The sequence below is a fragment of the Oncorhynchus mykiss genome, chromosome 6 (genome assembly GCF_013265735.2).
Source record: "Oncorhynchus mykiss isolate Arlee chromosome 6, USDA_OmykA_1.1, whole genome shotgun sequence".
In the NCBI taxonomy this organism is placed as follows: domain Eukaryota; kingdom Metazoa; phylum Chordata; class Actinopteri; order Salmoniformes; family Salmonidae; genus Oncorhynchus; species Oncorhynchus mykiss.
The window spans coordinates 35061517-35078576 of NC_048570.1; the positions used below are offsets into that span (position 1 = coordinate 35061517).

General features: G+C 44.2%; 1 protein-coding gene across 8 annotated transcripts in view; it reads left to right on the plus strand.

Annotated features, from left to right (window-relative positions):
* Window positions 1–17060, plus strand: part of LOC110525840 (autism susceptibility gene 2 protein) — a 416464-nt gene that overhangs the window by 276532 nt on the left and 122872 nt on the right. For all 8 annotated transcript variants that reach the window (XM_036979972.1, XM_036979971.1, XM_036979978.1 and 5 more), the window contains one exon: window positions 107–136. In XM_036979972.1, coding sequence (XP_036835867.1) covers window positions 107–136 — 30 coding nt within the window. The remainder of the gene's footprint in view (window positions 1–106; window positions 137–17060) is intronic.

The window sequence follows — 17060 nt, forward strand, 5'->3', positions numbered from 1 at the left end:
TAAAAATAACATCTGCACTGATTATGAGGTTGTTGGTGGTGGTGGGGGGGGGGGGGGGGGATAAAATGAATAATTCCTCATGTTTTCCCTTCCTCTTCCCTTGCAGTGTGACAGCGAGAGTGACGTTGATGACAAGGTACGACTTTTTTCTGTTTATCTTTCCCCACCACATCACTTGTACTTGAGGAGTTGTGAATAACAAATGTTGAGTTCCCGACTGAAGAAGAAAAGTGAGAGGAGATGAGGAGGAGCTATAATGGAGCCACAACGCTGCTGGTCCCACTACTGTTGAGCATTTGCGTCCCACAGATAAGTAACAGAAAAGAAAGAAACTAACAAGGAAAACACACAGGCAACTGCCAAAATAAAGGAAACCGCAACTTAACGTGTCTTTAGAGGGCGGTGGGCCAGTTTAGATTCAGTCAAAATCACATGTTATTTGCTACATGCTTTGTAAATAAATAACAGTTGTGCACTATCAGTGAAATGCTTACTTACGGGCCCTTCCCAACAATGCAGAGAGAAAGACAATAGAGAAGTAATAGACAAGTAAAAAACGTAATAATGAAAGTAATAATAAAAACAAAATGAAATATGATAACATGGCAATATACAAGGAGCACCAGTTCAATGTGCAGGGTTGCCAGATAATCGAGGTAGATATGTACATTAGGGCTGACCCCATGTGGTCAACTGGTCGATTGATTGGTCGATAGCTGTTGGTCGACCGAGATTTCTTTAGTCAAGCATATAGCAACAACATTTTGTTTTAATCAAGGTGCAACAAGACGCCTGTCTGATTCGCGCCTAGAGACTAATCCATTGTGGAGGCCGTGGGAATGGGACAGTCCATCACTCTTAAGACATGTGCCACAGAAATTGTATATGGTTCTATTACATGCCTTAATTGCCTAAGAATTGTGAGGAGAGAGGAAACCCCAACTTATTTAGGTCTATAATCAAAAGCCTGACTGTTAAATGTGCCTGACTTTATGCATCATCCATATACAGCACCAGTCAAATGTTTGGACACACCTACTCATTCCCTGCTTTTTCTTTGTTTGACTATATTCTACATTGCAGAATAATAGTGAAGACATCAAAACTATGAAATAACACATATGGAATCATCTAGTAACCCCAAAAAATATCGATTTTAGATTCTTCAAAGTAGCCACCCTTTGCCCTGATGACAGCTTTGTACACTCTTGGCATTCTCTCAACCAGCTTCATGAAGTAGTCATCTAAAATGCAAAAAATAAATTGATTGGTCGACCAGTATTTTTGTTGAGGTCAGGGACACCCCTAGTGTACATACAGTATAACGAGACATAAAGTGGCAGATAGTAAACAGTAGCAGCAGCATATGTGATGAGTCAAAAAAGTTGGTGCAAAAAGGGTTCAATGCAGATAGTATAAATGCAGATAGTATAAATGCAGATAGTATAAATGCAGATAGTATAAATGCAGATAGTATAAATGCAGATAGTATAAATGCAGATAGTATAAATGCAGATAGTATAAATGCAGATAGGTAGCTATTTGGTGAACTATTTACAGTGCCTTCACACCCCTTGACTTTTTCCACATTTTGTTTTGTTACAGCTTGAAGATTTTGTGTCACTGGCCTACACACAATACCCTATAATGTCAAAGTTAAATTATGTTTTTTGAAACATTTACTAATTAATACAAAAGGAAAGCTGAAATGTCTTGAGTCAATAAGTATTCAACCCCTTTGTTAAATTATGGACAGTATGTGTCATGTACTGTCATGTTGTCTTGTCTCTGTCCTTTCCCTTCACCCTGTCTCCCTCTGCTGGTCGTGTTAGGTTACCTTTTCTCCCCCGCTTTCCCCCAGCTGTCCCTTGTCTCCTCTAACTACCCATTCACCCCGTTCCCCACCTGTTCCCTTTTTCCCTCTGATTAGGTCCCTATATCTCTCTCTGTTTCTGCTCCTGTCCTTGTCGGATTCTTGTTTGTTTGTGTCATTCATGCCTGAACCAGACTGCCGTCATGTTTGCTGTAACCTTGTCCTGTCCTGTCGGAATCTGCCGGTCCATCTGAGCCTACCTATGTTTGGTAATTAAAGAAGCTCTGTTTAAGTTGATTCGCTTTTGGGTCCTCATTCACGCACCGTAACAGAAGAATCCGACCAAGAATGGACCCAGCGACTTCGGATCCTCTCCACTCAGCCGTCGAGATCCAGGGAGCGATGCTAGGCAGACACAAGCAGGAATTGTCTGCTGCTCGACATGCCGTTGAGACCCTGGCCACCCAAGTCTCCAACCTCACAGAACAGGTTCACCATCTCCGCCTCGATCCACCGGCCACTTCCAGGGCTTTCGAATCTCCGGAGCCCAGAATCAATAACCCGCCGTGTTACTCTGGGGAGCCCACTGAATGCCGCTCGTTCCTCACCCAGTGTGATATTGTGTTTTCTCTCCAGCCCAACACTTACTCCAGGAGCACTGCTCGTGTCGCCTACGTCATATCTCTCCTTATTGGACGGGCTCGTGAGTGGGGCACGGCAATCTGGGAGGCAAGGGCTGAGTGTACTAACCAGTATCAAGACTTTAAGGAGGAGATGATACGGGTTTTTGATCGATCTGTTTTTGGGGAGGAGGCTTCCAGGGCCCTGTCTTCCCTATGTCAAGGCAATCGATCCATAACAGACTACTCTATTGAGTTTCGCACTCTTGCTGTCTCCAGTGGCTGGAACGAGCCGGCCTTGCTCGCTCGTCTTCTGGAGGGTTTCCGCGCAGAGGTAAAGGATGAGATTCTCTCCCGGGAGGTTCCTTCCAGCGTGGATTCCTTGATTGAACTCGCTATTCGCATTGAGCGACGGGTTGATCTTCGTCACCGAGCTCGTGGAAAGGAGCTCGCGCTCTCCGTCGCCTCCCTCTCCGCATCACTACCATCTTCCTCTGCCGGCTCGGGTGCTGAGCCCATGCAGCTGGGAGGTATCCGCATCTCGACTAAGGAGAGGGAATGGAGAATCACCAACCGCCTCTGTCTCTATTGCGGTGCCGCTGGTCATTTTGTCACTTCATGTCCAGTAAAAGGCCAGAGCTCGTCAGTAAGCGGAGGGCTACTGGTGAGCGCTACTACTCCTGTCTCTCCTTCAAGATCCTGCACTACCTTGTCGGTCCATCTACGCTGGACCGGTTCGTCAGCTTCCTGCAGTGCCTTAATAGACTCTGGGGCGGAGGGCTGTTTTATGGACGAGACCTGGGCTCGGGAACATGACATTCCTCTCAGACAGTTAAAGGAGCCCACGGCCTTGTTCGCCCTGGATGGTAGTCCTCTCCCCAGGATTCAGCGTGAGACGCTACCTTTAACCCTCACTGTTTCTGGTAATCATAGTGAAACCATTTCTTTTTTAATTTTTCGTTCACCTTTTACACCTGTTGTTTTGGGCCATCCCTGGCTAGTTTGTCATAATCCTTCCATTAATTGGTCTAGTAATTCTATCCTCTCCTGGAACGTCTCTTGTCATGTGAAATGTTTAATGTCTGCTATCCCTCCTGTTTCCTCTGTCTCTTCTTCACAGGAGGAGCCTGGTGATTTGACAGGGGTGCCGGAGGAATATCACGATCTGCGCACGGTATTCAGTCGGTCCAGGGCCACCTCTCTTCCTCCACACCGGTCGTATGATTGTAGTATTGATCTCCTTCCGGGAACCACCCCCCCCCCGGGGTAGACTATACTCTCTGTCGGCTCCCGAACGTAAGGCTCTCGAGGATTATTTGTCTGTAGCTCTTGACGCCGGTACCATAGTCCCCTCCTCCTCTCCCGCCGGAGCGGGGTTTTTTTTTGTCAAGAAGAAGGACGGGTCTCTGCGCCCCTGCATAGATTATCGAGGGCTGAATGACATAACAGTGAAGAATCGTTATCCGCTTCCTCTTATGTCTTCAGCCTTCGAGATCCTGCAGGGAGCCAGGTTTTTCACTAAGTTGGACCTTCGTAACGCTTACCATCTCGTGCGCATCAGGGAGGGGGACGAGTGGAAGACGGCGTTTAACACTCCGTTAGGGCACTTTGAATACCGGGTTCTTCCTTTCGGCCTCGCTAACGCTCCAGCTGTCTTTCAGGCATTAGTCAATGATGTCCTGAGAGACATGCTGAACATCTTTGTTTTCGTTTACCTTGACGATATCCTGATTTTTTCACCGTCACTCCAGATTCATGTTCAGCACGTTCGACGTGTCCTCCAGCGCCTTTTAGAGAATTGTCTTTTTGTGAAGGCTGAGAAGTGCACTTTTCATGCCTCCTCCGTCACATTTCTCGGTTCTGTTATTTCCGCTGAAGGCATTAAGATGGATCCCGCTAAGGTCCAAGCTGTCATTGATTGGCCCGTCCCTAAGTCACGCGTCGAGCTGCAGCGCTTTCTCGGCTTCGCGAACTTCTATCGTCGTTTCATCCGTAATTTCGGTCAGGTGGCAGCTCCTCTCACAGCCCTTACTTCTGTCAAGACGTGCTTTAAGTGGTCCGTTTCCGCCCAGGGAGCTTTTGATCTCCTCAAGAATCGTTTTACATCCGCTCCTATCCTTGTTACACCTGACGTCTCTAGACAGTTCGTTGTCGAGGTTGACGCGTCAGAGGTGGGAGTGGGAGCCATCCTTTCTCAGCGCTCCCTCTCTGACGACAAGGTCCACCCATGCGCGTATTTTTCTCATCGCCTGTCGCCGTCGGAACGTAACTATGATGTGGGTAACCGCGAACTGCTCGCCATCCGGTTAGCCCTAGGCGAATGGCGACAGTGGTTGGAGGGGGCGACCGTTCCTTTTGTCGTTTGGACTGACCATAGGAACCTTGAGTACATCCGTTCTGCCAAACGACTTAATGCGCGTCAGGCGCGTTGGGCGCTGTTTTTCGCTCGTTTCGAGTTCGTGATTTCTTATCGTCCGGGCTCTAAGAACACCAAGCCTGATGCTTTGTCTCGTCTCTTCAGTTCTTCAGTAGCCTCCACTGACCCCGAGGGGATTCTCCCTGAGGGGCGTGTTGTCGGGTTGACTGTCTGGGGAATTGAGAGGCAGGTAAAGCAAGCGCTCACTCACACTCCGTCGCCGCGCGCTTGTCCTAGGAACCTTCTTTTCGTTCCCGTTCCTACTCGTCTGGCCGTTCTTCAGTGGGCTCACTCTGCCAAGTTAGCCGGCCACCCTGGCGTTCGGGGTACGCTTGCTTCCATTCGCCAGCGTTTTTGGTGGCCCACCCGGGAGCATGACACGCGTCGTTTCGTGGCTGCTTGTCCGGTAACTCTCCTCCTGCCGGCCGTCTCAGGCCGCTTCCTATTCCCTCTCGACCGTGGTCTCACATCGCCTTAGATTTTGTCACCGGACTGCCTTCGTCAGCGGGGAAGACTGTTATTCTTACGGTTGTCGATAGGTTCTCTAAGGCGGCTCATTTCATTCCCCTTGCTAAGCTTCCTTCTGCTAAAGAGACGGCACAAATCATCATCGAGAATGTTTTCAGAATTCATGGCCTTCCGTCAGACGTCGTTTCGGACAGAGGTCCGCAATTCACGTCTCAATTTTGGAGGGAGTTTTGCCGTTTGATTGGGGCTTCCGTCAGTCTCTCTTCCGGCTTTCACCCCCAGTCTAACGGTCAAGCAGAACGGGCCAATCAGACTATTGGTCGCATCTTACGCAGTCTTTCTTTTCGCAACCCTGCGTCTTGGTCAGAACAGCTCCCCTGGGCAGAATACGCCCACAACTCGCTTCCTTCGTCTGCGACCGGGCTATCTCCTTTTCAGAGTAGCCTCGGGTACCAGCCTCCGTTGTTCTCATCTCAGTTCGCCGAGTCCAGCGTCCCCTCCGCTCAGGCTTTTGTCCAACGTTGCGAGCGCACCTGGAAGAGGGTCAGGTCTGCACTTTGCCGTTATAGGGCGCAGACTGTGAGAGCTGCTAATAAGCGTAGAACGAAGAGCCCTAGATATTGTCGCGGTCAGAGAGTTTGGCTCTCCACTCAGAACCTTCCCCTTAAGACGGCTTCTCGCAAGTTGACCCCGCGGTTCATTGGTCCATTCCGTATCTCTCAGGTCATTAATCCTGTCGCAGTGCGACTTCTTCTTCCGCGATATCTTCGTCGCGTCCACCCGGTCTTCCATGTCTCCTGTGTTAAGCCCGTTCTTCGCGCCCCCGCTCGTCTTCCCCCCCCCCCCCCCATCCTTGTCGAGGGCGCACCTATCTACAGGGTCCGTAAAATCTTGGACATGCGTCCTCGGGGCCGTGGTCATCAGTACCTAGTTGACTGGGAGGGGTACGGTCCTGAGGAGAGGAGTTGGGTTCCCTCTCGGGACGTGCTGGACCGTGCGCTGATTGATGATTTCCTCCGTTGCCGCCAGGTTTCCTCCTCGAGTGCGCCAGGAGGCGCTCGGTGAGTGGGGGGGTACTGTCATGTACTGTCATGTTGTCTTGTCTCTGTCCTTTCCCTTCACCCTGTCTCCCTCTGCTGGTCGTGTTAGGTTACCTTTTCTCCCCCGCTTTCCCCCAGCTGTCCCTTGTCTCCTCTAACTACCCATTCACCCCGTTCCCCACCTGTTCCCTTTTTCCCTCTGATTAGGTCCCTATATCTCTCTCTGTTTCTGCTCCTGTCCTTGTCGGATTCTTGTTTGTTTGTGTCATTCATGCCTGAACCAGACTGCCGTCATGTTTGCTGTAACCTTGTCCTGTCCTGTCGGAATCTGCCGGTCCATCTGAGCCTACCTATGTTTGGTAATTAAAGAAGCTCTGTTTAAGTTGATTCGCTTTTGGGTCCTCATTCACGCACCGTAACAGTATGTGGATATAATATTTAGAATATGTAGGATAGAAAACTATATTGTCACGCCCTGACCTTAGAGATCCTTTTTATGTCTCTATTTCGGTTTGGTCGGGGCGTGAGTTGGGGTGGGCATTCTATGTTTTGTGTTTCTATGATTTTCTATTTCTATGTTTTGGCCGGGTATGGTTCTCAGGGACAGCTGTCTATCGTTGTCTCTGATTGGGAACCATACTTATGTGCCCTTTTTCCCACCTGTGTTTGTGGGAGGTTAACTTTGTTTGATGGCACATAGCCTGAAGCTTCATGGTTTGTTTTGTATTGGTTATTGTCTTATCGGCGTAATTTTGAATAAAATAAAATGTACGCTCACCGCGCTGCACCTTGGTTCAGTTCCTTCAATAGCCGTGACATATATATATATATATATATATATATATATATATATATATATATATATATGTACGCGGTGAGCGTATATCCTTCAACAGAGGTGACATATATATATATATATATATATATATATATATATATCATCTCATCAAAAGAAAATGTACGCTCAACACGCTGCACCTTGGTCCAGTTCCTTCAACAGCAACAGCCGTGACATATATACACCACCCCCCTTGAGCTTACCTGACACTGCCGTTCTGTCCTGCCGATTGTATATTATCCATGTCCTTGATCATCCACGTTTCCGAGAAACATAGGATATCACAGCTCACATCAGCCTCTATATCGCCGTCTCTTTCTCTTCCGAGTGTCAGGGATTAGTGCCTGGCCAGGGGTGAGCAGTATGCCGCCGACTCGTTGAAGTTGAAATGTTCATCCAAATCGAGGTGAGTGATCGCTGTTCTGATGTCCAGAAGATATTTTCAGTCGTAGGAAATGATGGTGGACACATTATGTACTAAAAGAGTTAAGATCAGGGCAAAAATACACACAAAATAGCGGAATTGGTCAGGAGCTCGGAAAATGTTACGCTATACACTGTACACTCCAGCGCCATTCTGGCAAAGATTCTACAAGTGTCTGGAACTCTTGTTGGAGGGATGCACACACATTTGGTGTTTTGTTGATGGCGGTGGAAAACGCTGTCTCTGTTGCCGCTCCAGAATCTCCCACAAGTGTTCAATTGGGTTGAGATCTGGTGACTGAGACGGCAATGGCATAGAGTTAACATTGTTTTCATGCTCAAAAAATCTTTCCGTTACCACTCGTGCCCTTTGGATGGATTCATTGTCATCCTATGGGGGCGTAACCATGGTAGCCAAAATAATAGCCTGCCTAGCATTTTTTATGTACTTGATGGGATGTTAACTGCGTAATTAACTCAGGTACCACAACTGTGTGGAAGCACCTGCTTTCAATAACCTTTGTATCCCTCATTTACTCAAATGTTCCCATTATTAGTTTTTCACAACGCAAATTATAACACTGCTTTTATAGGTGTAAGAGAATGTTGCGTCTTTCAATTTGCAACTCCTTTAACCTCAATGATAACCCCAGACTGCGTACAACATGTATCACATTTTATATACAGTACAACAATGTGACGCAAATCTAGATAATAAATGTCATTGATCACTCTATTATGTAGATTTGAGTTATCATATTCCAATTAATTTCATGCAGAAAATACACTACTGATGTCCCTAATATCCTAGGGATAGCATTGCAGCATGTACAGTATCACAGTCTTTATGTTGTTAAATGGCAGATTTGCCCAGTTACCATCAGTTATTCGGCTTCTGTCAGTCTTTTTGACAGCTGTTGGCCATCGTCTATACAGAGTATTTGTAATAATATCAATTTCACAACTGTACACTTGTTTACTTGGGTGGCTGGCTTGTTCATCTATGGTTTCCTCCACCACCACCTGCAGCCATTCCACCATGAACCACCAATGGGAGCCTCACACATCTTAATTCCCCCGCAGTTTAGCAATTACTCCCTGGTAAATGAATGAGATAGCATGCCTAATCTCCTGTAAGCTTATCTCCCAGTTCTGTGGAAATGTCGGCTCCGCTCGCCCTATAAATAATACATTGATAGCAGCATAATTTGCATGAACTGTAGCTTTGGCAAGTCAATAGGCTTTTATCTCTTCATTGAACCAAAAAGTGAGTGAATGAGTGAGTGTGGGAAGGGGAGCCTCTCTCTCACCCGTCAGTTTGACATGACAGGAAGGGAGTTTTCAGGGCCTGTCAGTTTCCATACAGCTCCCTGGCATCACTATGGGTGAGGAGGGGGAGGGGAGAGGAAGGAACTACTCTACAGACAGAAGCCCCCACCTCTGTATCCTCAGATCAACCCTCCCTCTCTGTTTGCTGTTCTGTGTCTATCCATACCCCTACCTCCTACACCTGCCACATGGTAGGTTCATTGCTAATTTGAAATAGAAATGCCATATGTGTTATGTCAGGGGGTTGTTTTAACTATGTACGTGTTGTTCACAACATGTGGAAGCAATTACTGAGTTGCTGGAAATTCAAAGAGTGTGTTTTCTCTCTTTCTCCAGAAAGGCTAATCTATCAGAACCTTTTTTTAAAAATCTATTCAGTGAACGCATAGGGAATGGGGTGGGGTTGGTCCATGTGAGTGCAGTAGTCTCTGGACTTGACTGGCGGTAGTTAACTCCAGGCAGTCATGGGGCCTCGGAAAAAATGTGCCACTGTCCATAGAAACCAGACAGAGCTGACGTACATCACAGTGGAGCCGTTGTGAATTCCTAAAGTACTCCTCTCTGAAAGAGCACCATGTCTTACATGTTCATTACATGAGCTAAAAAAGAATGTCTGTGTTTGGGTAAGGACCGTAGTAAACGGACCTCTTCTAGATCGAGGAAATGGAGAGGACTATTAACATCATCAAGATGACAGAGTGGCATCCATAGAAAATTGAATGATGAGGGTCAGAGAGAGATGGAAAAAAATATATCTTGACAAGCCATCAGTGGAGTCAAATCACCAGTGTAAAATTGGTTTTCATGAAGGAAAGACAAACACTGTCATTTGTAATTGGCCACACTTACAATAACTCTGTCTGTTTAATTTCTAGCATGTTAACTGCAACAGGTGCTGCCAACAATGGCTGCTTTCTTTCACTTCACATCAGCAGCCACCTGAACACCCACATTGTCAGGATTTAACAGATTACATCAATTAGAATATTGCTTGCAGGTGTGCCCGTTTGGTGCAATCAGTTACAGTTATTTGAATAAAACTGTCTGGTAGCCAGGCTGGTGTATGGTATTGCAGGCCAGCCTGGGTAGATACGAGCATGTCGTAAAACCATTATATTCAAACACACAACAGATAAGACTGCAGATGTATTCCAATGTATTCCCGTGTTGTTGTTTTTTAGATTGCTCGGTAACCTCTGAGTCCTATGTTGTCAGTGGGGATGTTTATGTAGATTCACCTGCATGGCTGTGCCTGCCCCAGATATAGGTCTACAGGCCTACTCAGATTGTTTTCTCATCGCTCGTATTTCCTCCATGGAGCCTAGCCCTCTGTTTAAAGAAATGTGTAATTTTCCTCCATTATCCCAACATGTTTGACAATGAACAGTATTCAAAGTCAGAAATAGTATCCTTGACCCTGAATAACCCACCAAATAACCCCCTGCTGTGGCCTGAAGCGTAGCTCAGATGATTACGATGATTTCTCTTTTATGGAGAGCATAATGAAGTCTCTGTGTTGTTTCAACTATTAAAACGTGGGTGTGTGTGCGGGCGTGCATGCATGTGTGTTTGTAGCCTGGCTAAATTAAATGTTCATGAAGAGGGCTAACCGCGTGCTTGAAGAATTGCCTCCACAACAGCAGGACCTGTGTGTAAACAAACCCTGTTGTACTGTCACAGGCATTTTAGTGGAATATGAAGGGCCCAGTAGATTGTATCAGGGTCAAATGAGTTCAACTCATCCTATTCTGGGCGGTCGGCTCTCTGTGACTCTATTGATGACATATTATTTATGTCTGTCGAGTGGTTCATACAAAGCATGTGTTACCCATTAGCCTGCTTTACACTAAAATCTGTTCCTCAATGGCACTGTTTGTCTAAGGTTGATGTTTGATCAAACAGGACGTCACCAACTTAGCCACTCAATTTATTTTTAACAATATTTAATGTAATTGTGAATCAGATTGTATGTGTTAATTTACTTTATTCCGTTTATTTTTGCAGGGAAAGTGGACATTAACCCCCTATAGTCGATTGACGCACCGGTTCTAAGATTCATCTAAACGTAACTGGTACCGGTTCTAAAAATATATGGAAGTAAGGGGTTAAATATGTGACTGACCGGCTCAATTCGGTCTAAAATATTGTTTGTTACATTAGATAAAAATAGAGACTCTATCTAGCTAGAAAATGGTATATCATACACTGCAGTTGAGGAACAATGGGAAAGTAATTCTGCTTTAAAAGTTGATGAACTTGTAACCCCACTTTTAAGAAACTGGCACTTGAATGTTTTGGTACACCTACTGGAGAGCTCTTCTTTGTCTACACCCATTCATTCACACCCTCTTAAGCCTTAGCCCCACCCATCTCTTAAAAGGATTCACATGTGAGGCCATGTGCTAAACAGAGGGAGTAAGGTAGTGTAGTAAACAACCAAAGATTTCAAGACTAAAAGTGGTGAAAGTAGTAGCAAAAATACACTATCTAGTCCTTGGCCAATATCCTAATCCAATTTTGGTGCAGGTCATGTTTTTCTTCGCATAAATGTTTCTAGTAAACACACACTATATTAAATAAAAGTTTATTTGTCACATGCACTGGATACAGAAAGAGTAAACGGTATAGTGTAATGGTTACTTGCATATTTGCATATTAGTAATATCAAAAATAGTGTCCAGATATATATTGTATAAATATTTGAGAATTATTAGATGATTCTTACTCAGACACACCTGTTCAAATTGATGGGTCATGTGAAAGAAACCATCCCCCAGCCACATCTAGCTAAGTGGTTGAGTCACTATTGTTTAGACATGTACACATGTTCATGAAATACAATAGATTACAATAATTACCCCCAGACACACCTGGTTAACTTGATGGGTCATGAAATCATCTGGCAAAGTGGAGTCTTTTGTTTAGACATGTAGCTAGATAGCTAAACAATTAACCTAATGTTGCTTTCAAGACAACTGGGAACTTGGAAAAATCAAAGTCAAATCATGACACCAGTGATCATCAGGTCGGAATGTCGGGTCTCTAGAAAGAGGCCCGAGTTCCCAAGTTGGAATTCCGAGTTGGATGACCGGTCAAAACTATTTTTTACCAGTCGGAGTTCCCAGTTGTCGTGAACACACTGAAATCGGAAGTTGAACATTTCCGAGTTCCCAGTTGTTTTGAATGCAGCGATAATCTCAACCCATACTACTAGCAATAGAAAAACTGATTGTCACAGCTAGCCACCATGCATGAATCTGCAGGTAGCTAAAGCTAACCAACTAGTTTCGATGTTAGCTAGCCAGATAACATTAGGCTATAACTAGCAATGCAAATGGCTTTCTGAGATACGAATAATATTAATACATAGATCATACACGTAATGTTAGCTAGCGAGCCAGCCAGCTAACGTTAGCTAGCTAGCTAACAGTACACTTTAACTTGCAATGAAAGTGACTTAATGACAACATTTTTTACTTATAATATCTGAAAATGTAGCTAGCTAGACTTACCCGTATAGATGGATGAACGCTTCTCCCTCTCTGTCACGAATGGCATGGTTGCCCTTAGTTTGACGATGTAATCCGGAAACAGGTGTTTTATACAACAGCCTTCTGTGTTCTCTTTTCAACTCCCTTCACATATTTGCCATCAAATGCCAGAATTTTCTCCATCTCCTTAGCTATCATATTCTGCTTCTACCAGGCATTCCACTGATTTTAAAACTCAGTCAACTTATTTTCCGTGACAACAACACTGTTGTTTTCCCCATCACTGTCATCAGAAGACTCATCAGAAGCTACATTTTGCAGTTCTTCATGATATCTTTCTAAAAAGCAGCTACTTTGCAGCTCATGTTATAGACAGAACCATGCTACATGGCAGACCAATTCATTATTCATTATCAAGAGTGTGCAAAGCTGTCATCAAGGCAAAGGGTGGCTACTTTGAAGAATCTCAAATATAAAATATATTTTGATTTGTTTAACACATTTATGGTTAGTACATGATTCCATATGTGTTATTTCATAGTTTTGATGTCTTCACTATTATTCTACAATGTAGAAAATAGTAAAAAAAATTAAAAAATTTTTAAAAAAAACTGAGTAGGTGTGTCCAAACCTTTGACTGGTACTGTATGTGTAAAAAAATATATTACAAAATCCTAAGTTTTATATCTCCTAGATATAATTATGATAAACACTTAACTTTGTTTCTTATTATTTATTTTTTGACTGTCTTTTTTGCCATATATAAATGTGTTATTCAGTGCATTTCTTTGGGCTGTAGTAGTAAAGGCCAAATTCAATATTTTAGACTTTTAAGAATGAATCAACTAAAAGTGCTGGTTCTAGCCAGCCGGCTAAATTTCGATCATAGTCCCTGGGCAGGTAATTGTTTTTAGGCTTAGTTATAGTGAAACGTGAATTCTCGTCATCATTTTGACAGTTTGTTGCAAAAGCAATATATTTTGGTCTATTTTAATAGTAATAGTTGCCCCTAGCAGTTCAACTCTACGTCATCTCAAACTCTCCCTTCTAGATGTTCTGGGTGGTACCACCTCAGGGCTTACTATAAAAGTAGGTGATGTTGCACAAAATTCAAAGGGCATTAAGGCACATTTCTTTATATGACCAAATTAAATGTTTTTGCTTACCGTTTCATATGCATCTATGTGCTTTTACGTAGAAAAACATGTAGGCTATGAGGATTCTACATTTATTTGTAGCTACATTTTGTTTTTTCTTTATTTAACTAGGCAAGTCAGTCAGAACAAATGATTATTTACAATGAAGGCCTACCCCTGCCAAACCCTAACCCGGACGACGCTGGGCCAATTGTGCGCCGTCCAATGGGACTTCCAATCACAGCCAGTTATGATACAGCCTGGAATTAAACCAGGGTCTGTAGTGATGCCTCTAGCACTGAAATGCAGTGCCTTAGACTGCTGCGCCACTCGGGAGGCCTCATCATTAAAAAAAAGAATGACAATGGTGGTCATCTTAAATCGTTTTATTTTTTTCACAACCACTATTACTGCTTGGTCTGCTAATATAGTTAGTTTATAGTTCAATGGTTGTGAGTTCTAATCCCACACGGGGCAGATATATTTTTGTAATTCTTTATTTACAATATTCATCCCATGCCCATACACTTGTAATTCTGAAAAGTGAAAGCATACCTGTGGGATTGCCCTGGTTGTAGTTGTAGTTTTTTACAGTGCATTCAGAAAGTATTCAGATCCCTTGACTTTTTCCACATTTTGTTACGTTACAGCCTTATTGTAAAATTTATTAAATTGTTTTTTCCACCCCATCAATCTACACACAATACCCCATAATGACAAAGCAAAAACTGTTTTATACAATTATAAATAAATAAAAATAAATTGCATTTACATAAGTAAGACCCTTTACTCAGTCCTTTGTTGAAGCACAATTGGCAGCGATTACAGTCGTCTTGGGTATGACCCTACAAGCTTGGCCCACCTGTATTTGGGGAGTTTCTCGCATTCTTTTCTGCAGATCCTCTCAAGCTCTATCAGGTTGGATGGGGAGCGTCGCTGCACAGCTATTTTCAGGTCTTTCCAGAGATGTCCGGTTAAGCTGGGCTCTGGCTTAGCCAGAGACTTGTCCCGAAGCCACTCCTGGTTTGGCTTGGCTATGTACTTAAGGTTTTTGTCCTGTTGGAAGGTGAACCTTCGCCCTAGTCTGATTTCCTGTGAGCTCTTGAGCAGGTTTTCATCAAGGATCTCTCTGCACTTTGCTCCGTTCATCTTTGCCTCGATCCTGACTAGTCTCCCAGTCCCTGCTGAAATGCATCCCCACAGCATGATTCTGCTACCACCGTACTTCACCGTAGTGATGGTGCCAGGTTTCTTCCAGACGTGACACTTGGCATTCAGGCCAAAGAGTTGAATCTTGTTTCTCAAGGTCTGAGAGTCTTTAGGTGCCTTTTGGCAAACTCCAAGCGAGCGGTCATGTGCCTTTTACTGAGGAGGGGCTTCTGTCTGGCCACTCTACCATAAACACCTGATTGGTGGAGTGCTGCAGAGATGGTTGTTATTCTGGAAGGTTCTACAATCTACACAGAGTTACTCTAGAGCTCTTTCAAAGTAACCATCAGGTTTTTGGTAATCTCCCTGACCAAGGCCCTTCTCCCCCAATTGCTCAGTTTGGCCGGGCATTCAGCTCTAGCAAGAGTCTTGGTGGTTACAAACTCCTTCCATTTAAGAATGATGGAGGCCACGGTGTTCTTGGGGACCTTCAATGCTTCAGAAATGTTTTGGTACCTTTCCCCAGATCTGTGCATCGACACAATCCTGTCTTGGCGCTCTACTGACAATTCCTTAGACCTCATTACTTGGTTTTTGCTCTGACATGCACTGTCAACTGTGGGACCTTATATAGACAGGTGTGTGCCTTTCCAAATCATGTCCAATCAATTGAATTTACCACAGGTGGACTCCAAGTTGTAGAAATATCTCAAGGATGATCAATGGAAACAGGATGCACCTGAGCTCAATTTCAACTCTCATAGCAAAGGCACTGAATACTTATGTAAAAATGTCTAATTGTCATTATGGGGTATTGTGTGTAGATTACTGAGGGTTTTTGTTTTATTAATCCATTTTAGAATAAGACTGTAACGTAACAAAATGTGGAAAAAGGAACTGAGTTTATTTGGCCATTGGGAAAAAAGCTACTGTAATACTTCAATGCAGATTGGATTGAATTGAGCCCTTAGTCTTCATTTTCAAGGTGATGATTGCACTTTCCTTTCCAACACAACACCGCAACAAATAAAACATATTTGGCGCACCATGGGTGATTGAAATTTGCACCGTAAGTGTCAATAGATGTCAGATACTAGGTGCCTTACCACTGTTAGCTAACTGTTTAGAGCCATATTTGCTTGTGATGCGTATCATTTTATTATCTGAGCATGGCATTGGACTTCTGGTAAGAATGCTTTAGTGAGAAAGTGTTGAGATCAGGTACAACCACGTTTACCCACCCCCAAAATTAATATTTATGAGCAATTCCCCCCGATCCACAACCTGAATGCATTTTTTTTTCATATGAAGGGGTTGGGCAAAGGCTGAAATTGGGGTTGAGAGTTACCCGTTAAGAAAAATACAGACAGACAATAAGCACATGAAGAGCAACATATTGTCCAACACTTAGCACGCAGACAGACAGAGCAATAACACAAAAAGAAACCTAACAAAATGTTATACCACCATAGTCTACCTGTTCTGTTTGGTGGAATCCATCATGCAGATAGAGAATGTTATTCCCACTGTTTCAGTAGGACGACATGGCCTCAGTTAGCTGTGACTATTACCTTCATTGACCTCTGTTCCCCCAAGTAGTCCAAACCAGATCAATTATTATTCCATGCATCTATTTAGAAATATCAGCGAGCCAAAGTTGACAACTTTTCTCATGTCTGTGTTCATGCTACTTGAAGTGAAGAGGGTCATTTTCTTTCATTTAAGAGGAAGAGAAAAAAGGCGGGATTTATCCTTCTCTCTCTGTTTTCAAAGACTGCCCTGAAGTGTCGTCCTATCTCTATTATGCTGAGCTCGCCTGTCTGCGCCGCTGCTCGACCAATTTCCTCTGTGTTCTTTAGCTTTAGCAAATAACATCATGGCTCCCTGTCTCTCCTCTCCATGTCAGGAATACTAGCATTAGCCTCTAATATGCTACTCCAGTGCTCTTCTCTTTACCAGTCTTAGCTAACACAGTGGCTGGCCTGCCCTGTCATGGCTCTGCAGCGATGGCGTAATGCTCATTCGCCCAGTGGCGACACCCAGGTCGTCTAATTCCATTTGCTTCTATTTTCCAGGCAGGCAGGCAGTCATTCAGCAGTAACTGTATCTGTCTGAGTCTCCCACTGCCTCTCTCCTCTCTCCCAGGGGACCATTACCACATCCCTGCTAAGGCTCTTTAATGGTTTCAATACTCGCTTGACAGGACGGCACAACGCTGACTTGATTGACACATTAATTCCTCGCTCCCTTATCTCCCGGTATAGGGAGTGAATGGTGTATCACAGAGACGAGTGTTTCTGAGAGCTTATCAGTAATGGCTCGTCAGGTAGTGTCCTC